The sequence below is a fragment of the Lepidochelys kempii genome, chromosome 6 (genome assembly GCF_965140265.1).
Source record: "Lepidochelys kempii isolate rLepKem1 chromosome 6, rLepKem1.hap2, whole genome shotgun sequence".
NCBI classification, from domain to species: domain Eukaryota; kingdom Metazoa; phylum Chordata; order Testudines; family Cheloniidae; genus Lepidochelys; species Lepidochelys kempii.
This window is the reverse complement of record NC_133261.1, coordinates 113,785,338-113,813,117: the sequence shown is the minus strand read 5'-3', so window position 1 is coordinate 113,813,117 and position 27,780 is coordinate 113,785,338. Positions and strand designations below refer to the sequence as shown.

General features: G+C 40.4%; 1 protein-coding gene across 11 annotated transcripts in view; it reads right to left on the bottom strand.

Annotated features, from left to right (window-relative positions):
- The window catches only part of MARK3 (microtubule affinity regulating kinase 3), a 111,015-nt gene that overhangs the window by 57,203 nt on the left and 26,032 nt on the right, over positions 1 to 27,780 (bottom strand). For all 11 annotated transcript variants that reach the window (XM_073349748.1, XM_073349738.1, XM_073349741.1 and 8 more), the window contains 4 exons: positions 15,961 to 16,014; positions 9,716 to 9,764; positions 6,884 to 6,949; positions 1,097 to 1,167 (listed from right to left, as the gene is read on the bottom strand). In XM_073349748.1, the coding sequence (XP_073205849.1) occupies positions 1,097 to 1,167; positions 6,884 to 6,949; positions 9,716 to 9,764; positions 15,961 to 16,014 (240 nt within the window). The remainder of the gene's footprint in view (positions 1 to 1,096; positions 1,168 to 6,883; positions 6,950 to 9,715; positions 9,765 to 15,960; positions 16,015 to 27,780) is intronic.

The window sequence follows — 27,780 nt, the reverse complement described above, 5'->3', positions numbered from 1 at the left end:
TGAATTTGAAGGGGAGATTTTTCTGTCTTCCTGAATTTAAGCATAGGAACCTGGAATACAGCCTGTCAAACAAAAACAATACACGCCAGGGTTTTGTGAATGAGTGGCAGAAATGGCTCTTAATGCCTGTCAATCTGCACACTACTCAAAGAATATCTTCTGGGATGTGATGTCTGCCAGCTGGATCTTGCAAAAGATTAAGGAGGATACTGCAAGACTTAGGGAGGATTCAAATGAAAAGAGAAATAGTGCTTTCTTTTATTGATTTTATTTTTGCCTCCTTATAATGGAAGCTGTCCTAAATAATACTGCCCTTTTTTCCTATTAGTGTTTATTGCGACTGTCACATTTACTTTAGTGAGGTTACTGTTTGTATCAGTTAAACTTCTCTGCACAGTACATTTCCACAGAAACATATTACACACATTCAAATATTAGATACAGGGAATAAGCGAGTTATTCCTACTTTTCCACTATTTCCCAAATAACTAATGGTGGACACACTATTCTATTCAAGACAGAACAGACAAGCATAAAGGTGTCCATTTATGTTACGAGATTTACTTCATGCAAAATGTCCTTAACATAATTGAAACATTAGATTGTATGTAAAATTATATGATTTTCTTCAACAGCTGTGCTTGTTCCCTCTGTGCTATCAGATTTTTAAAATGAAGTTAACTCCTGATCTTTCTTCTTAGATCACTGTCCACAGATGGTATGCCATGGAATAGATCATCAACAAAAGCTGGTAAGGAAAATAAAGACTGGGGAATAACAGTACATTTGCAAATAAGTTTTCAGTTTATTATCCATATTCATTATTGTTTATGATGTCATTTATGTCATGTTTTCTGGCACATGAACTGGACTAAACATCACATGCTGTACTGCTGACATCCCTGTCCTTAATTGTCATATATAATTTAGCACTCTAGATTCACTTTTTACAGGAATCTACTAGTTTTGCTGTTATTTAATGCAACAAAAAGTCAGCAACAGAGCGTGCTTGAAAGCACCCATGGGAAAGCTCACTGTCAACTGTTTTTTAATGCTAAAGTTGAGGATTTAAGAGCTGTTAGTCTATCATACATACCTGTCTAAATTTAGCTCTTGCTTCCTTTTCCTTCATTCTTCCATGTGCAACAAGATAGTCAAATACTTCACCTGCAATTGAAACATATCAAAGATTAAATGAGAACTGTTGAATATTTTAAAATACTAGCTAGTTAATTTCAAAATCTAGGGTTAGTTTCGTAAATGTAAGAGTAACATATATTGTATGAGCTACATAAATGTCAAAATTTGAGCTAAATTTGAGATTTCAGTTAGAATGATTTTTCACATGAATAAACAATCATAACAGGGACTAACTTTTCATTTTTGCAAAAGGTTCATAGCAAGAGCCCAGAAGAGTGATTTACTATGATGTAGTAATTTCACTGAGAAAAGAAAAACTTTAAAAAGAACTAGCTGGGTGACCGAATGTAGGCAAAATACTTGTTTTCAATCATTTATGGTAGAAAATGAGCAGCATGCCTTTCTTTACAAAAAAAAAAGTCCTGAATTCCTTTCAGATTTCCATTAGAAAAATATCTGCTGTATCACAGAGATGACTGTCATAAGCCTCATCTACAGTACAAAAATGTTTAAAGGATCTTGTAAATATGGTTGTAGCCTCAGAGTGTTATAATATAGTTAATCTAAGTGTACAAAAATTATATTACAATGATGCAAATCCCTGTTTCAACCTGTGGTTGAAATAAAATGGGGTCTTTATTATAAAAACCATCCAGACTGATGTGATGAAGAAAGCCAGAATTTAATCATCATATATATAAGACATTGAAGAAAAGCATCCTGGCATAACAGGTCCTTGGAAGACTTCCAAAATGTGAACGAAACAATGCAACATGTCAAGGGACATTTGAAGGACATAGTACTGAAGAAAAATTGAAAAGGGCTGCATTTTTAAACAGTCAATTAATGTCTGGCATTTTATAACTAGCCTCCTTGACTAGTTTTTAAATGTTGCTATCCATCCAGTGAAATATCGACTTGTTTGTCACAGTGTGACTTAAATGTTTTTCTACTGAAAAACTGTAAGCATTAGATATGGAAGAGGTAATGCTTCCACATACATAATTAGGTCTTTAAGTACAAATAAATCATTTCATTTAAATAATCTAAGATTTTAGGAGTTCAAAGATCAAATCACTATTTTAATATTTATATACTCTCAGATAAGTTAGAGAACATTTTTCACATTATGACTTCAAAAAAGGAAAAATATATAATTAAAAGTACTTTTAATTTTGAAAAAGTCACAACCTGGAATCAACTCAAACTGATTTAAGTACAGAATGCACAACAGACACTACAATAAAGAACACAACATCTGACAAAAGGAGTTTGCGTGAATGGTTTGATAAGTTTGCATCTTCTGAACAGATTTTTTTTTATTTCCAGAGCAGCAGTTAAAATACAACAGTCAGTGATAACTCCCTGAAATATATCTTACAGCTATTTCTTTTTAAAGTATTAGTAAATAAAAATTCATAGAAATGCAGGGGATCAGACAAAGAAAAATTCCAACCCTGTTTATCGGAAATGTTTCAGGAATATAAAAAGCAGAGAAAAACAGTAGTTCAAATAACCGAGGGACTTACTGAATATTTAACTTAAGTTGAGACAGATGACTAAAATGTAGATAAAGGGGAATTTTCGGAATGGAATCCATATTGGGGCACAGTCATCTGCTATTATATTTTCATGTAGCATATTCCATAAGTATATAATAGTACTAATGGCTTCTGTGCCAAACACACAGGTCTCTCATTTCAGCTAAAAGGAGCGTCTCAGGCCTGGTCTACACTACAGAATTAGGCTGATGTAAGGCAGCTTACGTTGACCTAATTATGTCAGTGTGTCTACGCTACAGCCTTGCTCCTATGGATGTAAGTGTCCTAATACACCGACATAATAATTCCACCTCCATGAGAGGTGTAGGACTTACACTGGTGTAGTTAGGGCAACGCAGTGCCCGTGTAGACACTGCAGGTTACTTACATCTGCTGTTAGCTGTCATTCTTGTCAATTTCACAGCTCCCTGTTGGAACTGTGAAATTGACAAGAAAGCCGGACTTACAGCTTGGGCTGTCACCCCAGGGCAGATGGAGGGCTCCAGCTAGAGCCCAGCTGCCCCCGGCTCTCTGCTCTCAGTAGCACTACTGCCTGGGCTCCTGGCTCCCCACTGGGAGCCCAGTAGTCGGGTAGCCAAGAGCCTGAGGGCGCAGCTGGGCTCCTGGCAGGGAGCAGGTAGCCAAGAGCTAGGGGGGACAGAGGGGAAAGCTGCATGCGGAGCTGAGAGCCCATCCTCTCAGTCCTCCACACTACGCCTCTTAAGTCAGTGGAAGTACTCCTTTTGAGGATGCGCACCACCAACAGAAGGAAGTTAGTGCGGACACGAACCACAGCAGTAATTACAACGGTAGGTATAAGTTGAGCTAACATAGATCGACTTAAGTTTGTAGCGTAGACATGCCCTCAGTTATCTGTAGTAGTTTTAGGCCTTTATCCTCTGCAAGCCAGTCACTAGATGGCAGTATTACCTTACTTTTAAGTCAAAAACTATCGAAGAAGGGAGAGGTGCACACACACTAGCATGCTCCATGTGCAGAGGTCAAAAAAGCTAACAACGTTAGGAACCATTACGAAAAGGATAGATACTGCATACAGTGTGTCCCATCTCAAAAAAATATATATATTTTGGTATTGGAAAAAGTACCAAATAGGGCAACAAAAATGATTAGTGGTATGGAACAGCTTCCATATGAGGAAAGATTAAAAAGATGAACTGTTCAGCTTAGACTGTGGGGAGATATGATAGAAGTCCATAAAATCATGAATGAGGTGGAGAAAGTGAATAAGGAAGGGGTTATTTACCCCCTTCAGATAACACATGAACTAGGGATCATCCAATTAAATTAACAGACAGCAGGTTTAACAAACATAAGGAAGTGCTTCCTAACACAATGCGCAGTCAACCTGTGGAACTCAGGGCCAGGGATGTTGCAAAACCCAAAAATGTAACTGTGTTAAAAAAAGAAGCAGATAAGTTAATGGAGGATAGGTCCATCAATGGCCATTAACCAAGATAGTCAGGGATGCAACTCCATGCTCTGGGAATCTCTAAACTTCTGACTGATAGAAGCTGGGACTTGAGAATAGGTCACTTGATAAACTATCCTGGTCTGTTCATAGAATCATAGAATATCAGGGTTGGAAGGGACCTCAGGAGGTCATCTAGTCCAACCCCCTGCTCAAAAGCAGGACCAATCCCCAATTAAATCATCCCAGCCAGGGCTTTGTCAAGCCTGACCTTAAAAACTTCTAAGGAAGGTCACTTAGAAGTTCACTCCCTATGAAGTATCTGGCACTGTCTACTATCAGAAGACAGGATACTGGGTTAGATGGACCATTGGTCTGACCCAGTTTGGCCATTCTTATGCCCTTCCCTACCATTAGTCCCAGTTAGACAACTAGAAAACTAGTTATGCATCTATGGAGCCTAGGAATTCAAATATAACAGCTAGAACACAGTTTATATTCGCAAAAAGAAAAGGAGTACTTGTAGCACCTTAGAGACTAACCAATTTATTTGAGCATAAGCTTTTGTGAGCATCCGATGAAGTGAGCTGTAGCTCACGAAAGCTTATGCTCAAATAAATTGGTTAGTCTCTAAGGTGCCACAAGTACTCCTTTTCTTTTTGCGAATACAGACTAACACGGCTGTTACTCTGAAACCTCTCCTTACAATGTGTATGATAATCAAGGTGGGTCATTTCCAGCACAAATCCAGGTTCTCTCACCCCCCCCAACCCCCCGCCACACACAAACTCACTCTCCTGCTGGTAATAGCTCATCCAAACTGACCACTCTCCTTACAATGTGCATGATAATCAAGGTGGGCCATTTCCAGCACAAATCCAAGTTTAACCAGAATGTCTGAGGGGGAGGGGGCTTAGGAAAAAACAAGGGGAAATAGGCTACCTTGCATAATGACTTAGCCACTCCCAGTCTCTATTTAAGCCTAAATTAATAGTATCCAATTTGCAAATGAATTCCAATTCAGCAGTTTCTTGCTGGAGTCTGGATTTCAAGTTTTTTTGTTGTAAGATAGCGACCTTCATGTCTGTAATTGCGTGACCAGAGAGATTGAAGTGTTCTCCGACTGGTTTATGAATGTTATAATTCTTGACATCTGATTTGAGTCCATTTATTCTTTTGCGTAGAGACTGTCCAGGTTGACCAATGTACATGGCAGAGGGGCATTGCTGGCACATGATGGCATATATCACATTGGTGGATGTGCGGGTGAACGAGCCTCTGATAGTGTGGCTGATGTTATTAGGCCCTGTGATGGTGTCTCCTGAATAGATATGTGGGCACAGTTGGCAACGGGCTTTGTTGCAAGGATAGGTTCCTGGGTTAGTGGTTCTGTTGTGTGGTATGTGGTTGTTGGTGAGTATTTGCTTCCGGTTGGGGGGCTGTCTGTAGGCAAGGACTGGCCTGTCTCCCAAGATTTGTGAGTGTGTTGGGTCATCCTTCAGGTTAGGTTGTAGATCCTTAATAATGTGTTGGAGGGGTTTTAGTTGGGGGCTGAAGGTGACGGCTAGTGGCGTTCTGTTATTTTCTTTGTTAGGCCTGTCCTGTAGTAGGTGACTTCTGGGAACTCTTCTGGCTCTATCAATCTGTTTCTTCACTTCCGCAGGTGGGTGTTGTAGTTGTAAGAATGCTTGATAGAGATCTTGTAGGCGTTTGTCTCTGTCTGAGGGGTTGGAGCAAATGCGGTTGTATCGCAGAGCTTGGCTGTGGACGATGGATCGTGTGGTGTGGTCAGGGTGAAAGCTGGAGGCATGTAGGTAGGAATAGCGGTCAATAGGTTTCCGGTATAGGGTGGTGTTTATGTGACCATTGTTTATTAGCACTGTAGTGTCCAGGAAGTGGATGCCTTGATTCTAGCTATAGTTACAAACAGCGGAAAACACTGAGAAAATGTTCACATTTGCTCAAAAATTCGGAATTAATTATTCAAAAGGGGGAGTCAGTGGAGGAACTTAAAGAGGGGGTTACAGACACAAGGTGGGTGAGATAATATCTTATTGGACCAACTTCTGTTGGTGAGAGACAATTTTTTGAGCTTTCACAGCTCTTCAGGTTTGGGAAACGTATTCAGCGTCACAGCTAAATACAAGGTGGAACAGATTGTTTAGCACAAGTAGTTAAATTTTTCAAGGGACCATTCAAGGTGAAGAGGCCCATGTGGCTGTCAGAATGAAGAGTCCAGAAGATTTTGGTAACTGCAGATCTTACTTTAATTTAAAAGGGCCACTTTAATCAGGATAGTCCATATGTCACCAACATTCAAAAACAAGAAGTGCAATGTTGAAGTACTGGTTATTTAAAATGCAAGGGCAAATAGATTTGCTACACTTTTCCACCTGAATGTTATATGCTATTACTTCATACAATACTACATCTGAATATATACTTAACTTTACCAAATACCACATCAATGAAACCAACTGTCATACCAATTCCTGCCTATTGTGAATATCCTTATTTTGCTATTACCACTATGATGGACTGACTGATCAATGAAAATTATGAAAAAAATTCCCTCTGGATTTCAATAAAGCTTGGCTTACTTAAAAAATTGCACAGCTTTAAGAAAATGCCTCCCAAAAAATTAACATTTCACCTGAAATGTTGCACTATCATGAAATCAATGTTTCTTGTTTTAAGGAATATTACAAAAGAAAACTTTAATACCATTTGGCAATTTCTTTACATTTGTATCACATAAAAGGAAAATACTTACCCCCACTTGCATACTCCATGATTAAGTAGAGAGTTTTTTCAGTTTCAATTACTTCAAATAACTTCACTAGAGGAAAAAAGAGCAGTTATTTACTAAAAGATTACAACCAATTATAGGAGTCTAGTTTTCTGTTACTCTTTGTGGAAGATTCTCTCAAAGTAGACTACTGCTGCTTGACAATATCAAAACAACTTTTCTCAAAAGCAATTATTTCCATTTCATGCTTCTAAATGGAAAAACTGAAATGCTTTATTAGTAGTTTGCAGTCTGGGTCAAACTTTTATGAATGTACAATTCTGGCTTGGAACACCCTCAGTTTAGGGTCAAGTGAAAAAAAATCAATTAATTTAAGCATAGCTCCCAAAAAACAAAGTACTGGGTAACAGTAATTTGTATACATTATATACAGGGTACGTTGTTGCCTCAACTATTGTCTACAGAATCTGAAGACAATACTGTATCACTTTAAATTAATTTTACATTCTGAGTGCTCTCTCCTCTCCCATGGGAGTAGGTTTTTTTAAATTTTATTTAAGTGAAAGTTGGCTTCTGGAGCACAATTATGCAGCAATTTTCAGTCCTTTGTGTGACTGCATAATCACATTATTCATGGGGTCCCAGGCAATAAGTATTCTTTTTTCTCCTCTTTAAAAACCACTTCTCAGATATAGTGGTGCATCAGCGTGGCAAGGCAAGTCTATGCAGCCAATGAAATGCCCTTACGTTAAAGCACTTATCTCCCTATCACCACTTTAAGTGGGCTCCATGATGCAGAACCTTCATTACACTTGTATACCACTGCTTTAACTTAAAACAAACCAACAAAAAAACCTGTAACTAATCTTTCCATAACTGTTGTTCCTTGAGATATGTTGCACGTCCGTTCCACTGTAGCCATGTGCATCCTCCAGTGCACAGTTGGGGAGTTTTTCCCTTAACAGTTCCCATCAAGGTGGCATGAGTGCCCTCAAGTACCTTGCATGCAGGTATAAAAGGCCAAGCTGCCCCGACCCCCCCTCCTCAGTTCCTTACTCTAGAAAGACTCTGATAGAGAGGGGAAGGAGGATGGGTCATGGAAATGGACACCATTTCTGTAGCTGTAGCTCACGAAAGCTTATGCTCAAATAAATTGGTTAGTCTCTAAGGTGCCACAAGTACTCCTTTTCTTTTTGCGAATACAGACTAACACGGCTGCTACTCTGAAACCTTCTTGTAACTGTTGTTCTTCGAGATGTGTTGTTCATGTCCATTCCAATCAGGTGTGCGCACGCGCACACATGCACAGTAGCCAGAAGACTCTTTCCCAAAGCAGCCTCCCTCTGGTTGGTTGGGACACCCCCTGGAGTCACGCCTTCATGGTGCTCAATATAGAGCCCTGACGACCCGCCACCCCCTCAGTTCCTTCTTGTTGGCTACTCCGACAGAGTGGAATGAGGGTGGGTATTGGAATGGACATGAACAACACATCTCGAAGAACAACAGTTACGAGAAGGTAACTGTTTTTTCTTCTTCGAGTGCTTGTTCATGTCCATTCCAATCAGGTGACTCATAAGCCCAAGTTTAGGTGGCAGGGTTGGAGTCTTCCAGTTATTGGAGCACTACTCGTCCGAACGCCACATCGTCTCTGGCCTGCTGGGTAATCGCACAGTGCATGGCGAAAGTACGGATGGAGGAGCATGTCACCACCCTGCAGATTTCCTGAGTGGGAACCTGAGCCAGGAATGCTGTTGAAGAAGCCTGCGCCTGGTGAAGAGCTCAGTGATTGGAGGTGCAGGAACACCTGCCAGGTTGTAGCACTTATGAATACAGGACACTATCCATGACGAGATACATTGTGACAACACAGGCTGACCTTTCATTCTGTCCGCCACTGACACGAATAACTAGACTGATTTTCTCAATGGTTTCATTCTCTCGATGTAAAAGGCTAGTGCTCTGCAGACATCCAGAGAGCGAAGCCTCTGCTCCCTGCTGCTGGAATGAGGCTTAGGGTAGAATACCAGGAGAAAGATGTCCTGGTTGATTTGAAACTGTGACACAACCTTTGGGAGGAAAGCAAGTATGTGGCTCTCAGAGGGTTTTCTGCTGCCAAGGAGGACCTCTCTAACCTGGTCTGAACAGGGAAGCTCCATTAGGTTCAACCATGGAGTTTCCACACCGTGAGGTGAAGCGACTTGTGATTTGGATGTTGAAGATGACTGTGATCTTGTGTCAGAAGGTCCAGGATGAGCGCCAGGGTGATTGAGGATTCCACAGACATGTCTAGGAGAGATGTGTACCAGTGCTGATGGGGCCAGGCTGGTGCTATCCATATGACCTGAGCTTATTCTCTCCGGATCTTGAGCAGAACCTTGTGAACGAATGGTATGGTCTGAAAGGTGTATAGGAGAGAACCTCCCCAATGGAGGAGGAACACGTCCGCGCTGGAGCCTGGGCTGTGATTTTGGAAGGAGCAGACCTGCTGGCACTTCCTGTTGTGTTGCGTGGTGAATTTCCGTCTATCTGCGGAAAGCCCCACCTCTGGAAGATTGAAATTGTGATGTCCGGGTGAACAGACAACTCCTGGCTGTGAAACGACCTGCTGAGGTGGTCTGCCAGCTTGTTCTGTACCCTGGGGAGGTACAGCTCTTTATACCTGCCTGCGGTATGAGAGGCAACAGAGGGTGCTCATGCTGCCCCACCAGGTACCACTAAGGGAAAAAACTCTGACAACTGTGCACTGGAGCTCTCACACACCAAAAGCAAAATGGACATGTGCAATCACTCCGAAAACAAGCAGTCTTCTAAAAAGCTAGTTACACAGAACCAACATGTTAGGAAAACATGAAATACCTATATTTGGATGATTTAAAATCTTCATTATTCTTACTTCTCTGAAAAGCTGAAATAAAAAAGATAATAGGAAATCAAATAAACTAGTGACAAAACAATTACCATTCATTTCTTTCTAAGAAGCTGATTATTTTGTTCTATATCTAATGTTTAGAGTTCCATACCTAATCCTAATAAATGGTAGAGTAAATGTGAGAAACACAGGAATACTACATATTTTACTTTCAAATGGACAGAATAATCTTTTTTCAGACAAGAGGAGTAAAATGCCAGCTTTAAAAAAAGTTCTTCTAAAGGGACACTGGATACTTCAAGAGATAAACTGAGGCTTTAATCTCAAGATTATTGGTTCTGATCCAGTTCACTTTAATAAGTTTCATTAAAAGGTTACATTTATTACTTATGAAGGTCATACTTACTGCAGCATTTCATATTCCAAATACTGGCAATACCATGGTGTATTAAAGGATTTTATTTTAAGATAGCTCTCGAATGGCTTAGCAGTCACTATCTGATAGTCACAAATAAGTTACTGGTCAACATTAACTATTTACATCACAAAAAGCACAACAATTTTTACAGATACTGCCAACAAGCAAGCACTAATCAGGTAGTAGGTGAGAGAGAATCTCCCTCTTGGTCCCAGAGGAAGGTCCCTCCAAGTAAGAATTGAGGCACAGTTGCAGGGATTCATGATGATGATGTTTGCTTTGTCACAGCCTATGCTGTATTTGTTCTGTGGCTAGAGAGCCAACTTTGGCCTCTGGGATGTCAATCCAATACCTTTCATGAACACTACATTTACTTACCAAAATGAATGACAGCAAACAAAATCCATCGCATTTCCCTTCCATTATGACAAGTAGGGGATTATTTGGTCATGAATCTCAGGCAATGCCTCACCTCTAGAGTCTTACTGATTACATAAAATGTCCTTTATCGTCTCTTATACTTTGAGTGGAGAGGACCTTGCTTAATTAGATTTCAGAGGGGTATGCAGGGTTAGGAGGGGTCAACTGCCTGCCAGTTCCATTGTGGGGAGAGGAGAGAGGCATACAAACCATGCCTCCCCATGATGGGACTATTAAACGGAAATTCCACAAGTGGGAACTTTGTTGCCTATATGGGAAATGGGAAGCCATGTGGCCCTTCTTATAAAATAGTTTTAGAAGTTATATCATGGTCAAATTTGACACACTATATATATACACACACAAGTGTTAGGCTAGGGTTTTATTTTTTTTAATATCAAAATAAGATAATCAGTCCCCAATTTTCTGATATTAGCCAAGATGACAAATTACACTAAGGCAAAGTCTTGGATTATTGATGTATAGTTTTCTTAAATTAAAAAAGACAAAGTTAACCCTTCTGCACTTTATGCACTTATTTTCTGTTACACTGAAAAACTGACATGTAGGTCATGTTATTTTAATATGTAGTACTGCCTTCAAAAACTTGAATTATGAATGCCATAAACACTCATTTCTTCTAACTGACAACCTAAATATAAGATAGACATCACTATGAGAACACTGAAATACAAATGCTATTGTATATACATTCCCTTTTATTTTGCAAATGTCCATTCTCAGGAGGCTTGAGAGAAGGGGACACAAGAAATCATCTTTTTAGGCAGCGCAGTAAGTTGTAATCAACTGCAAACCGTTCACATCCCCTCACATCATCCCAAGACTCCAGATGGTTGGCATTCTCAAGTCTTGATTATTTTGTGAAAGCTGCTCTGGCTTGACAAGAAAGGGAGCAATCAAGTGGGTTTTTTTTTTAAATCCAACAGTAGCTTTACAGTTTCACTAGTGAATTAAAAGGCTATGGTATACTTAATAAAGAAAGATCTAAGTCGAAAATACACTACATTACAAAATGGACAAAAATGAGTGACCGTTCCGTGCCTAGAGGATCCTGCAGATTAAGTCAGAGATAACAAGAATTGATGAAAATAAGAACATCATAGTGCTACTGCAAGTTTCCCTCAACAAGATCTATCCGCACATTCTAAAAAATTAGTATCTTCCCTATTTAAATGTGTCTTGTAATCTGCAGGGAGTAGCAGCTGCAGCTATGACTCAATGGACATTAAAATAATTTACATTAAAAAAAGGTTGGGGTGTGAGAAACAAAAATAAGAGCCAACAAAATGGAGGAAAAGAAAATCCTTTGCACCATTCCTGTTGAATGGCACAAACATCTTTGACCATGAATAATCCTAATGGTCCATAACAGTGGTGTTTCACCACGGATGAAGTAGACAGAGGAGGAGAAAGAAGTAAGAGCGGCAGGCACAACAGCAACTATGCTAAAATATGAGAGAACTAGGTGTGTTACCACATTTGATTAACAAACAAAGCCACGTGTTCACCTTTGCTAATTTAAGGAGTGTGCAGGCTTGGATATAGGGGAAGAACTAAGCAAAATTGTTACTGGAGGGATTGAGCAGAAGTAGTCATCGGGCAAGAAAAGTGTATACAGACTCTCTACCATGCCCCAGAGTGCCCCTAGGCCCCCACAATAACCTGGAAAACAAGACACTGAGAATCACACTACTTTTACTAAGCCTGTCTATTTTTCAGAGCTTATTTACATAGCAGAATAAAATGGTGCTAGCATTAGGTATTAAGTTTCAGTGAAAAATTACTAAAAACCCATGTGACCCTTACTGAGAAACCAAGAGGTAACAAAAGCGGCAACAAAGAAAATTAAGATTACAATCAGTAATTCAGCTAGCCTAAAAGCACACCCTTACAGCCTTGACACAAAGAGAAATAGTTCAGGAGGAGAGGGCTTTTGTGCACGTTCCTAAAGTTAAATTAAGTTTTAAACCTATATTCGGACAGATATAGGAAGTGATGCATGCAAACTGAAGTGTTGGCTAGTGATCAGAAAAGGGGGCTGGAGTTCTGTTTCTATCTGTAACTATGAACTGATTCATTGTGAGAGACGCTTGTTATTTGAATTCTGGCAGTGCTTAGGAGCCCTGATCAGGGACCAGAACCATGCTGTGCTAAGCACTGTACAAAAACTTAAATTCTATCACTGTCCCAAAGAACTCACAATCTAAGCATAAGACAAGTGGTTACAATAAACAGGCAGGACATTTCTAGTCCCGGACACTTATCCTTGAGGTAGGTACCATAGATAAAACTGTGTCACAGAAAGGACACCGTATGTTTAAATTAACTGTTTGTAAAATGCTTTGAAGTCCTTAAAGGAAAGTGCCTGTAAACTGCCAAATAACTACACACTGTTCTTCAGCCATCATATATTTGGATACTTAACTTAAAAAAAGAAATTAACAAGTGATTTGCACCATAGTATGGTAATTATTTTTCCTTCTAAGACAGTTGAAACACACAAAATGAAAACTGATTAATGTATTTTTCCAGAATGACTTAGCAATTTTATTTATGTCAAGTTCCTCACTAGGAAGGAATTTTCAGTACAGTACCTAGTTATAAATCATAAATCATTGCATTAATAATGTACACAAGATACACAGTATCTTAGCTAAAATAAAGTGAATTTCTGTAATATAGAAACTCATTTTCAAAAAATTACATGTTATATTTTGGGGGGCAAGAGAGGGCTTTTAGAAAAATTTGATTAATCTAACAATACTAGCAGGGAAAACGCTACAAGAACAGGGAAGTACAGTATTCAAATAAATTTAAAATATGCAGAGGTATTATCATAGTAATTAGGTTCTAGAAAGTAAGTTGTCTTTACACAAATCAATCTCAAGTGTCCCTACAAAAAAACCCAAACATTTGGGATGAGAGATGGATAGAGAGAGGAAACTAGTAGACTGGAAGGCGCCAGCATCACCATCACTGGCTCTGTCACCTAAAGATGACTCATATACAGCTGGAGTGTCAGTGCTTAGCTACTATGTACCATTCTTATCACCACCAAATATTTTATCTATGCTTCTAAGGTTCCTAGGCTGAGACAGCTTCCACCTTTGCAAACTGCACTGCACATCTTCGTTGCTGATTCACAGCCGGCTATAAACTCTGCTACACAACCCTGATGCTGAAAGATTAACTTCAAACAACATGCAGCAAACTTTTGAAACATCACCCTTTAAACATGCAGCTGCATGCGTGTGTGGATGATTAGGTACATGTCTAACTGGTTCTCTGTATGCACAAATTCTACTTACGTTGGGCATGTGTATTTTCCACAATTACACTTGTGCCCCAAGTTTTTGAAAAGTTATTGCAAGAAATAAATTATCGTCTTTGCTTGATCACAGAAGAGTAAATCATTCAATCACATCACTCTCTTAAAACATGAGATCTTCACCAAAACCAACAGGTTAGCAACTTCATCTCTTTAATGTTAATCTCATCTACATCCCAATATTTTGACCCTATTCTGCCAGACTCTCTTTTAAGAAATAACAAGTCATTTGATCTTCGGATACTAAGGAAATAGGTGGCAATAATTTCCGAAAATCTAATCCTAACCCAAACTACTAAAACCAGCTACACAACTGAAGTGTAAATATAAAAAAATAAAATGAAAATGAGAACCATCAAGCCATAACAATGGTTTGAAATTGAGATGGAACAGGTTGAAAACTGGAAAGGGATCAATGAGTACATATTTCTAACCTTGGGTTTTCCTGGTTTGTTAAATCCTGTGACCTGCAAGGTGTTTGCTTTCCGCGTAGTGGTACAAGTTCCAGATAGTAGAGATCTTTGAAATACACTAAGATATGGATATTGTTTCTCCTCAGCTGCTCCATGCCTCTCTCTTTTTTCTGGCCGCCCCTTCACCACTCACAAAAAAGCTGCTCTGAACATTCCTGATTACCTGCCACTATCTCTGTTTGTCTTTCCATCTCTCCCCCAATTCTTCTTCCAAGGTGCTCCGAGTAACTAACAAATCATTTGACTTTCATGTGTAGATTTCCAACAATGTAGTAACTTCTCTTATTTAAAGTGACATACACTTTCATAACAATATTTTAAAACTTCAGTGTAAAACTCATATAATTAAATACAAAATATGAATAAAGCCAACAAACATATAATTACAAATTGCATCACAAATGTTTTAATGTATATTTATACATTTTTGCATTTTTCTGCACTTCTGCTGAAGCCCCCAAAAAAGTGGACTGTGGTGGTTGCTTTTGTGATGGGTGTACCTTTTACTTAAAATTGAATGAAACTATTTTCAGAGAAGCTAAAGAGCCATCAGATGATAACTTACAGTCATAGTTTACCTGAGCCAAATGAAAAACTCCATCTCTTAATTAACTGAGCCATCCAGTCCCCAAAAGCTTGTGTTTTCCCCATTTGCTTTTGTGCCATTAATTTAGATAAAAGCACCTATGCATATGGTCTTTTAACCATTTGTATAAATCTGAATAAATATCTGTTATCTAGTGTATTTAGCTTGATTTCACATAAAACAAATTCCTGGTATTATATCTTACCAAAATAGGATAAATCCATATATTTTTATTAAAGTACATACATAAAAGCCTTTGGCTATCAGTGTTTTAGTCAGGAAAGTGCCTAACAGGTGTTCCCCCTGTGTACAACTCTAGGTCGTATCTGTGTACTTAGTGACAAAAATAGTATTTATCACTTATTCTTGCTAGCATAGATGAGCCAATATGACTATGGCAGAAAGTGAGATGGTTTCTCTCCTCCACCCCCACTCATCAAAAGAATTACATTTCAATTAGCAGAATCTTTTTTGCTGGTGATTATGTATGAGGCATAGCCACCGTTTGACTTTTAGCCCAGAGACTGAAACTTTGTAGTTGTAAATTTAACAAAGTGACTATTGAAGTGACTGAGATAAAACAGATGCTCGTGGATGCCATTTTTACTGAATTGGACACATGTGGAAGGAAAAAAAAAGGAAGCCAGATGAACTCTTTTTCAATTTACTTAAGAGTTCAGGTCATTTGCGTAACAAAGTAAGACTGGCAAAAGACATGTAATTTTCTCTGTTTGTAGCTTTGTATGTATTCTTTATTTGAAGGATGTGCTCATCTTGCAAGACTGCAAAACTGTCCAAAACAGGCCTTTTACAAGGAAAGTTAGCATTAAGGTGCAGTAGCTCAGTTGTGTATTTATATGAAATGTGAGGTAGGTGTTGCTTCAGGGACCACAACATGTGAATTTAGGAGTCAGAGAAGGAAGAGGTAAAGGGAAACAAGTTGTAGTACAGGTGAAAGATAAGAACAGTTAAACAAAGAAGCCTACCTTTTGAAGACTAGTTGGGTTCAATTGTGTTTTGTCAATTATTTTTATTGCAACCTAGAAGAAAAAAGTTTATGATCAGTATTTCCAGTTTAGATGTGATTAGTCTGTAACATGGTTACAGTTGTTTAGTCTTAGAAATGCAAGGCATGAAATCAGATCAAGAAGATTTCACAGATATAGTTTTATTAATAAAACACTCTGAATAAACGTATTTGGAACAAAATGACTCCTGAAGAAAATAAAAGTAGGCTTCAGTTCTGTTGGACATATTGGACAAATCAGACAAAAAACAGCACTTAATGGTATTACAGCAGAGAAAAGTTCAAATGGTAGGAAGTAAGATGTATTGCAATGCAATTTAAATATTAAATACTGTATTGCAGGGAAATAATTTTCCTCTAGATTATAATCTTATAAAATGATACCTATAGACTGGCAAACTGTGAAAATGTTTTAAAAGCAAAGTTTCATAGCAAATTACAGGTACTGCTACACAAATTTCACAGCAGTTAAATTGACCTTTGGCCATTCACTGAAGAAGTATGTGCTCAACGTTAGCATTCTATTAATGTTATTCCCTTCTTGGTAAGAAGAGAAATGGCATCTTATATATAACAAAGAAATGAACTACACCGCACCAACATTCATTCTTTTATCAGGTTTCCATCTTCTCTGTAAACATTGCACAAAAATTTTGAACCAATTAATTCTTAAAAACTGAAATGTAAGAGTTCAAGAAACCGATCAAACGAAAATTCAGTGCCAAGGCTGCCACGCACTATAAGACATGACAGTTTCAGAGTAGCAGCCGTGTTAGTCTGTATTCGCAAAAAGAAAAGGAGGACTTGTGGCACCTTAGAGACTAACCAATCTATTTGAGCATAAGCTTTCGTGAGCTACTGCTCACTTCATCGGAAGACATGAAAGGATCTCTAAATCAAGAGCATGCAGGGAAGTAAGGAAGGGGAGACACTGTTTCAACTGAGCTACAAAATAAGTTAGACAACTTCTTATGACTAAAAAGAGCCCATTTATAGAAATTATCAGATCAGACCCAAAGTCCATCTAGTCTCGTATCCTGTTCTCCAATGATGGCTAGTACTAGATGCTCCAGAGAAAGGTGTATGAAACCCACAACAGGCAGATGTTTCATTGAGCTGCCTACAATGATACCAGGTCCCTTCTCCAAGTTAAATTTAGGACCTTGTAAGGTGTATGAATAGGTCTTACCAAATTCAGTGCCATGAAAAATGCATCACGGACCATGAAATCTGGTCTTCCCCCGTGAAATCTGGTCCTTTGTGTGCTTTTACCCTAGATTATACAGATTTCACGGGCGAGACCATCATTTCTCAAATTGGGTGTCCTGACCCAAAAAGGACTTATGGGGGAGTCACAACGTTATTTTAGGGGATCGCAGTATTGCCACCCTTACTTCTGCACTGCCTTCAGAGCTGGATGGCTGTGCTCCAGCAGCAGCGGTGCAGAAGTAAGGGTTACAATACCATGCCATGCCACCCTTACTTCTGCGCTGCTGCCTTCACAGCTAGGCAGCCAGAGAGTGGCAGCTGCTGACTTGAGGGCCCAGCTCTGCAGGGAGCAGCGCAGAAGTAAGGGTGGCAATACCATACCATGCCATCCTTACTGCGCTACTGCTGGCAGCATCTCCGCCTTCAGAGCTGAGCTCCCAGCCAGCAGCTGCTGCTCTCCAGCTGCCCAGCACTGAATGCAGTACCACAACACACACCGACCCCCACCCCCTCCATTTTTATGTCAGGATTGCTACAATTACAACACTGAAATTTCAGATTTAAAATACCTGAAATAATTAAATTTATTCTTTTTAAAATCCTGTGGCCATGAAATAGACCAAATTGGACCATGAATTTGGTATGGCCCTATGTATGAATAGCGTACATTTTTCCTACAGTCTTCATTATTTTCTACTTATCAACACAACTTTATTTGCCATCATGTTCCTCATTCTTCACCAGTCATCTCTGGTCTTTACTAACCAAATAAGATTGTCTCAGCTGCAAATTTTGCTACTTCAAGGCTCACTACCTTTCCAAGTAATTTAATATATACAACACTGATCCTAGTACAGAACCATGAGGTACCCCACTGTTTTGCCATGAGAACTGGTCATTGGATGCTATTCTGTTTCCTGTCACCTCATCAATTTTTGATCCATAACAATACTTTGCCTCTCTCCGCATGACTACTTAGTTTCTTTGACAATCTCTTGTGAGGGACCCTCTCAAATGCCTTTTGACAGTCTAAAATTGTCAACTTAATCTCCTTTATCCACTACTTTACTGACACATTTGAAGAATTGTAATAGATTAGTGTGACTGTTTTCCTTTGCAGAAGCAGTAATGGTTAGATTTAGATACGATGATCTTCCAAGTGTTCACTATTCTATTTTTAATTACTATTTTAACCAGTTTGCCAGGAACAGATGTACAGCTCACTGGTCTAATTCCACAGATCACTTCTGCAAGACCTTATTTTAACCATAGGTAAAACATTTGCTACCCTCAAACTCTCTGGAAAAGCAGCCGTTTCAGTAAAACACTGCATATTTCTGTTCGCGGCTCAGCCACTTCATACTTAGGCTTCTTCAGAACTCTTGAATGTGTACCATCTGAGCCTGGAGACTTACTGATTTTTAAATCATCAATTTGTTCCAACATCTCTTCTTCTGACACCTTAGTCTTGGATAGTACCTCATCTTTACTGCCAGAAAAGAGCAGTTCCAAGGCAGGTATCTCGCCAATATCCTCTGCAGCAAAGATCAATGAGTCTCTTAGCTTTCCAGCAATGTCCTTATTTTCCTAATTGCTCCCCTTAACCCACCGACTTCTTCACAGGCTTCCTGCTTCTGGCAAAGAATCTCTTGTTTATTTAAATACACTTAAGACTTCAACATTGTGAAAAAGATTCTGGATTCCAACAACACACCCTTTTCTACCATGCCAATTTTTACACCTTTTACAGTTCTCAAAGGGAGATTATTGTCCAACAGCAGAAGTGCCCACCTTTATGCTTTTACATGTTTAAATATCTGAGTTATCAAAGAGAGAAATGCACAAATGCAGGTTACCATGAATAAATTAACCAACTGAAAATAAATGGTGTGAATATGAGAGGGTAGATGTACAACATGGGTTTATGTGGGTAAGGCTAGATCAAACTGGTCTAAGTTCACAACCATTAAAGTTTAACAGGAAGGCTGAATAAGGAAGAGAGGCAATAACAGTACTCCTTAAATTCATGTATAAAGGGTATAAGCTGTAGTCACTCCCTTGGAAGAGGGAGGAGCGTTTGGAGACTGCAGACACACTTAGGCTGCAGTTGCTCCATGGGAGGACAGAGCAGTGAAACTGACAGACCCAGAGAAGGGAGGAAGAGTCAGAAGGTTAGGACAGGACTCAGAGGAATGCAGCAAGGTATGGGTGGAACATACCTTGACTGCTGACTAGAGGGTCCCAGAGCAGGAACCCAGAGTAGAGGGTGAACCCAGGTTCCCCAACCAGTCACTGTGGAAGTAGCACCAGTGGGGTAGTGCATAGGAAAACTGCCTGAGCCTGTCTGGGAGATTTCCTTTCCTTTCCAGCCCCCAATTGGAAGGGGAACCATGACAGTGAACTAGCCGGAGGGGTGAGTCACGAAGAGGCCGCAGCAGCTCCTGGAGCTAAAGAGGGGCTGCAGACAAAGACAGAGGAGGAGGGACAGCTTGCAACTGTGGGGAGAGGTGTCAACCTGGTGGGCTATTTCCCAGAAGGGCCAGCAGGAGATGCTATATCTGCAGTGGGTAGAGCATCCTGTCACAGACATTCCAAGCCCAATCTATTCTAGCTATCTATTGTAAAATAAAACTATTTAAAAAATGCTGAAGGACGCAGCAAATTCTGTGGACACTGAAGCATTCGCTCTTAGATCACAGGAAGGAACTGGAGAAGTGCTCGGTCCACACTGCCCCTTATATCCTAAGTTCAGAGCATGAGGCCGAGGGTCCAAAGGACACGGCTAGCAATAATTTTCATGCCTCAGGTACACGAAGCACATGAGTATCCATAGTGGAATAAACAGAGACCAGCACTTAAAGAACCACCTTCACTATCAGAGAAGCCATTATATACAGACATAGGCCTGAACTCTGAAGTTCAGAACCAGATCAGCATCTCAATATTCCCACAGTTCAAGAGAGTTCAGATTCAAGTTTGTTCTGAGCCTCTTTCTATATGTAAGACAGTGGTGAGCTGTCACCAGTAGACTACAAAAAAAGCATTTTAACGTTGGAGGGGATTGGGTAGTACATTCCACTACAGAGTATGCTGTGAAAAAACAAAGTTCAGTTTCACTACCATTTTCTGGGGTTAAATTCTATTATGAAATCTTGAAACATCCCTTTTAGAAAAAAAAACCTACAAACACACTGAGTAATAAGTCTCTTTCCTTTGATTCATTACCTTGCATGGGATCAAGACATATTTTTATCTTCATATCACATCAGTCAAATTACACTTGTCTAGATAAAAAGGTTATTTACACCTTGAGACCTCTTTTGGATACAGACTGGAGGCACAGTGATCCACCTGTAGATTGGATTACTTTAACATGTTGTACATGGTGCTGGCCCCTCAAGACCACCTGGAAATGGCATAGAATGCAGATGTCTGATTAAGTGGTGCTTCCTGCAGGAAGCAGATCAAATTTGTTCTCTGACATGAACTAGGTTCCAATTAGTTTCTGGGTGGCATTTAAAGATACTTGATTCTACCTATAAAGACTCAACGGATTTGGGTCCTGTAAACTAAGTCCACCTCTCACCTCTATACACATGGCACTACTGCCACCAAAGAAAGCTCTCTGATACCAGTAAACTGGCAGGATTTGGCTTGCCAGTCATCAGTAAACATCAATTTCACTGGACACACAAATCAACAAAAAAATCCAACAGTAAAAGTCAGCAAGTGCAGCCTCCCATACACCTAGTGTATGCAGGGATCCAGTGAAACCAGCCCAGTAGCTGCGTAGAGCGCCCTCTGTAGCTCCATTGTCACAGCCACTCACTCACTCACAACCAAGAGCAGAGGGCCCATCCCTGGGCAGGAGCCATTCAGCAGTGGGGTGGCGGTCCCTGCAGCTGGGGGCTCCTCCTCCTCCTTGTGGCCCTGATTGGGGATCTCTGCTCTGCTGGGCCAGGACTTCAATCTCCCCCAGACCTTGCACTCAGGGGTTATCTCGGGTCCTTTGGCTGAGCTGAAAGCCCTTTGCAACTCTACTGTCACCACCACCACCCTAATCATACACCCCCTAATTTCCCGCACCTGTGAAAATTAAAAAAGTTAAAAATAAACACAAAGATAAAAATCAATATGATTGATCAAAATTACAAAAAACGATAAAAACCAAATTCTGCCACTCCTACATACAGCTGACATCCTGGGGAAGAGATAAAACCCTCGTCTTACCTGTTATACTAAGTATGGTTGACAAAACATCAGTCAGCCCTTCAGAATGGAGACTCTTGATACCCATGATACAAAGCCGACTTGCAAGAATTCCAAACATCGTGGTCAATGTTGAAGGAGTGTTGTAGATCTTATACCATTACTTTTGAATATCAGCCATGCTCTCTCATATGTCAGAAAGGAATCACGGTGAGGTTTCCAGAGTGGAGATGAACTTTTCCAAATATCCTCTCTTTCTTTCTCAGGAACCACCACGCAAACACTAAGCCTTGAGATAAAAGATCCCTCCAGTGTACCCGAAACGAGGGAGACCTCTTTGCTGAAATGACTCGGTTGGGACAACATTGCCTCTTTGGCCAAGGGGTGCCACTAAGATTACTATTGTTTTCTCCCTCTTGATCTAATGACTAATCCTCAATAAAAGAAGGAAGCAATGGAAAAAGCATATAAGAACTCTGGTGCCGGGACTAAGACAGGACATCTGTTGCTATGACCCTTGGGTCCTTCTGATGGGCAAAAATTTGAGAACCTTGAAACTGAAGGGAAGCAAACCAGGACTGCCACTGAAGAGCCAAATGTTCTTGTCAGGTTTGTGGAAATCTGCAGAAAAACCCTCCACCTTGTTTGGTCTATCTTCCTCCTGCTGCTCCAGTCGTCAGTGACATTTAACCTTCCCAGGTTCTTTCTACTCAGGAGAGGCTGCTGTTGTGCCTCCCTCTGAAGACAGAGGCCTTACAAGTAAGCAAGTTGTGGCAGACATTTCTCCATTATACTAACAACCAACCATTATTCATGGTGGGAAGCAGCGCTATACTGTATCACCCTAAGCTCCAGACATCTACAATGGGCCTCCTCTCTCTTTTGAAACCCACGATCATAGGATTGTTCTAGTTTCCTGAATGGGTATTGCAACCTTCTAGGCTGGCCCTCAGGCATGACGACTATTTTATGTAAATCTGCTGCCCCACAGGTACTAGTGGAGTGAGTTCAGTACTACTCCTAGGTGTTGGACATTTGATACTGGACAAGATAAAACTTGGTATAGAAAACAGTTCCGAAGAAGTCTCATGTGAGCCTGGGTCCACTGAAGGGAACACATACATGACCCCATCATTTCCAGAAACAACATAACAAATGGATAGTGACGCTCCTCTGAAACTGCTAACCACTCAAAACTAGTGTTCTTAGTTTTCCCTCTCTCTCCTGAGACACAAATACTTACCTGTACCATCACAATTTTAGTCCCAAATGTTGAATCTTCCATGGAGGAGTCAATTGGCTCTTTTCCTGATTGAGGACAAAGCCATGCTTCTCCAGAGTCTGGAATGCTCATGGAGAGTTTTCTTCTGCTAGGTCTTTGGATTGTACCCTGATCCAATGGTTGTCTAGGAGGAGATAGAAATGGATCCCTTCCTCCCTGATGGCTGCTACAACAAGGAACATCTTCATAAATACTCTGGGAACAGAACCAAAACAAAGCAAAGGGCAAAAACCTACACTGAGAACATGGTCATTCCAAAATAAAACAAATTTCTCCTGTTGAATTGTCAGATGGGACTAAGGAGAGCTTGCTTTAAATAGGAACACTGCCTACGTTTGGTGCCCAAGCAGGTTCAAGTATATTTTAATTTTGACTTTTCTGCTAAACTATTGAGGTATTCCAATTTGAAACTTCTGATCCTAGCAGTTTTCTTTGCAATTAGGAGAGAATGAAGTACAGGGCTGGGCATCTTTTGTTCCACTTCACAGCAGATGACAGATACCATTATAATTCTGATTCTTTCCTTGACTGGATGCTGATCAAGATGGGATGAATTCACACTCTGGGACCTGCTGGTGTTAACATTTTCAAAAGCACATATGTCATTTAAATGACAAGTGCCTAAGTCACTTCTAAAAAGGTACTTGAAAGCTGACATCATCCAAGTCCCTTAGATGCTTTTGAAAATATGTTTATCCTCAGTTTTACTTTGAGCTCTTTAGAATATGGTTTATTATGGTCTGTTGTACTTGAACAGTTAGAAAAAAATATAGAAATAGTTGAAAAGTTTCTATAGCATTTTAGTAACTAACTTCAGCATGTACTTGTTTCATGAATGAGTAGTTTTTTCCCTTTTAGTTCTTGAGTCATTATGAGGTAGTTGGGAGCTTTTTAAAATACAGAACTCAAGTATACAGAGGTATTTTCACTGTGGCAATAAAACTTTACACACAATGTTAAAACTCTATGGAAGAGTTGACTCAAAAGTAAATTAGCTTTTAAAGTAAAATTTTTACCCCTCATACTAGGAATCAGGATTTCTCTCAGTGCATATCTCACTGACAGCAAGAGGGCACAGCACAACCAACAGCACATAATGCTGATTATTCTTGAAGTTCAGAAACATCACTGACCAAAACAGTGGTACATGACCACAAAAATAGCTGTAATATCTCTCAAAAAAAACCTCTGAGCAATACCTTGGGGGAGGACATTCAGATCGATGATTATACATGCAGTAGGATGATGAATTCTCATATTTATATGCAAAAATAAAAGGAGTACTAGTGGTACCTTAGAGACTAACCAATTTATTTGAGCATGAGCTTTCATGAGCTACAGCTCACTTCATCGGATGCATTCAGTGGAAAATATAATGAGGAGATTTATAAACACACATAATAACAGAACCCCGCCACTAGCCATCACCTTCAGCCCCCAACTAAAAACGCTCCAACACATCATTAAGAATCTACAACCTACCCTGAAGGACGACCCATCACTCTCACAAATCTTGGGAGACAGGCCAGTCCTTCCCTACAGACAGCCCCCCAACCTGAAGCAAATACTCACCAGCAACCACACACCAGAACCACTAACCCAGGAACCTATCCTTGCAACAAAGCCCGTTGCCAATTGTGTCCACATATCTATTCAGGGGACACCATCATAGGGCCTAATCACGTCAGCGACACTATCAGAGGCTTGTTCACCTGCACATCTACCAATGAGATATATGCCATCGTATGCCAGCAGTGCCCCTCTGCCATGTACATTAGTCAAACTGGACAGTCTCTACGTAAAAGAATAAATGGACACAAATCAGATGTCAAGAATTACAACATTCATAAACCAGTCGGAGAACACTTCAATCTCTCTGGTCACTCGATTTCAGACCTAAAGGTCGCAATATTAGAACAAAAAGACTTCAAAACCAGACTCCAACGAGAGACTGCTGAATTGGAATTAATTTGCAAACTGGATACAATTAACTTAGGCTTGAATAGAGACTGGGAGTGGATGGGTCATTACACAAAGTAAAACTATTTCCCCATGTTTATTTCCCCCATCCCCCACTGCTCCTCAGACGTTCCCGTTAACTGCTGGAAATGGCCCACCCTGATTATCACTACAAAAGGTTTTCTCCACCCCCTGCTGCTCTCCTGCTGGTAATAGCTCATCTTAAGTGATCACTCTCCTTACAGTAGCTAACAGTACTCTCCTTGATAACACCCATTTTTTCATGTTCTGTGTGTATATACAAAAAGAAAAGGAGTACTTGTGGCACCTTAGAGACTAACCAATTTATTAGAGCATAAGCTTTCGTGAGCTACAGCTCACTTCATCAGATGCATATCGTGGAAACTGCAGCAGACTATATACACAGAGAATATGAAACAATACCTCCTCCCACCCCACTGTCCTGCTGGTAATAGCTTATCTAAAGTGATCATCAGGTAGGCCATTTCCAGCACAAATCCAGGTTTTCTCACCCTCCACCCCCCCACACAAATTCACTCTCCTGCTGGTGATAGCCCATCCAAAGTGACAACTCTTTACACAATGTGCATGACAATCAAGTTGGGCTATTTCCTGCACAAATCCAGGTTTTCTCACATCCCCCCCACCCCCATACACACACAAACTCACTCTCCTGCTGGTAATAGCTCATCCAAACTGACCACTCTTCAAGTTTAAATCCAAGTTAAACCAGAACATCTGGGGGGGAGGGTAGGAAAAAACAAGAGGAAACAGGCTACCTTGCATAATGACTTAGCCACTCCAAGTCTCTATTTAAGCCTAAATTAATAGTATCCAATTTGCAAATGAATTCCAATTCAGCAGTTTCTCGCTGGAGTCTGGATTTGAAGTTTTTTTGTTGTAAGATAGCGACCTTCATGTCTGTGATTGCGTGACCAGAGAGATTGAAGTGTTCTCCGACTGGTTTATGAATGTTATAATTCTTGACATCTGATTTGTGTCCATTTATTCTTTTACGTAGAGACTGTCCAGTTTGACCAATGTACATGGCAGAGGGGCATTGCTGGCACATGATGGCATATATCACATTGGTGGATGTGCAGGTGAACGAGCTTCTGATAGTGTGGCTGATGTTATTAGGCCCTGTGATTGTGTCCCCTGAATAGATATGTGGGCACAGTTGGCAACGGGCTTTGTTGCAAGGATAAGTTCCTGGGTTAGTGGTTCTGTTGTGTGGTATGTGGTTGTTGGTGAGTATTTGCTTCAGGTTGCGGGGCTGTCTGTAGGCAAGGACTGGCCTGTCTCCCAAGATTTGTGAGAGTGTTGGGTCATCCTTCAGGATAGGTTGTAGATCCTTAATAATGCGTTGGAGGGGTTTTAGTTGGGGGCTGAAGGTGACGGCTAGTGGCGTTCTGTTATTTTCTTTGTTAGGCCTGTCCTGTAGTAGGTAACTTCTGGGAACTCTTCTGGCTCTATCAATCTGTTTCTTTACTTCTGCAGGTGGGTATTGTAGTTGTAAGAAAGCTTGACAGAGATCTTGTAGGTGTTTGTCTCTGTCTGAGGGGTTGGAGCAAATGCGGTTGTATCGCAGAGCTTGGCTGTAGACGATGGATCGTGTGGTGTGGTCAGGGTGAAAGCTGGAGGCATGCAGGTAGGAATAGCGGTCAGTAGGTTTCCGGTATAGGGTGGTGTTTATGTGACCATTGTTTATTAGCACTGTAGTGTCCAGGAAGTGGATCTCTTGTGTGGACTGGACCAGGCTGAGGTTGGTGGTGGGATGGAAATTGTTGAAATCATGGTGGAATTCCTCAAGGGCTTCTTTTCCATGGGTCCAGATGATGAAGATGTCATCAATATAGCGCAAGTAGAGTAGGGGCTTTAGGGGACGAGAGCTGAGGAAGCGTTGTTCTAAATCAGCCATAAAAATGTTGGCATACTGTGGGGCCATGCGGGTACCCATAGCAGTGCCGCTGATCTGAAGGTATACATTGTCCCCAAATGTGAAGTAGTTATGGGTAAGGACAAAGTCACATAGTTCAGCCACCAGGTTAGCCGTGACATTATCGGGGATAGTGTTCTTGACGGCTTGTAGTCCATCTTTGTGTGGAATGTTGGTGTAGAGGGCTTCTACATCCATAGTGGCCAGGATGGTGTTATCAGGAAGATCACCGATGGATTGAAGTTTCCTCAGGAAGTCAGTGGTGTCTCGAAGGTAGCTGGGAGTGCTGGTAGCGTAGGGCCTGAGGAGGGAGTCTACATAGCCAGACAATCCTGCTGTCAGGGTGCCAATGCCTGAGATGATGGGGCGCCCAGGATTTCCAGGTTTATGGATCTTGGGTAGTAGATAGAATATCCCAGGTCGGGGCTCCAGGGGTGTGTCTGTGCGGATTTGATCTTGTGCTTTTTCAGGAAGTTTCTTGAGCAAATGCTGTAGTTGCTTTTGGTAACTCTCAGTGGGATCAGAGGGTAATGGCTTGTAGAAACTCGTGTTGGAGAGCTGCCGAGCAGCCTCTTGTTCATATTCCGACAGACTAACACGGCTGTTACTCTGAAACCTGTGTGTATATAAATCTCCTCACTGTATTTTCCACTGAATGCATCTGACGAAGTGAGCTGTAGCTCACGAAAGCTTATGCTCAAATAAATTGGTTAGTCTCTACAGTGCCACTAGTACTCCTTTTCTTTTTGCGAATACAGACTAACACGGCTGCTACTCTGAAACCTGCCATATTTATATGTTGTCTTTCCTCCAGAAATAGTTCAAAGTACTTTATACGCTACTCTTACAAGAGCATACCTCTTAAGTGTCCCTCATTTTGAGAGATGCCATTTATTTTAGTCTCCAAATTACGTAAATTCCACACAAATATGATGGTCCCTCACTTTTACTGTTGAAAGTTATTTTCTTCAGAAATGTAACATCATGAAACTGAGGTTAAACAAAAGATTTACACCAAAGGGAAAAAGGTATCCTCTTTTTTGGGTCTTTGTCACATGCTACATCCCACCTCTGGAGTCCATGGCATTCACATTCTCTAAACCATATTTAACAGAAAATTGCAATATTACACAACAGCTTAGGACACAAAATAATGAATA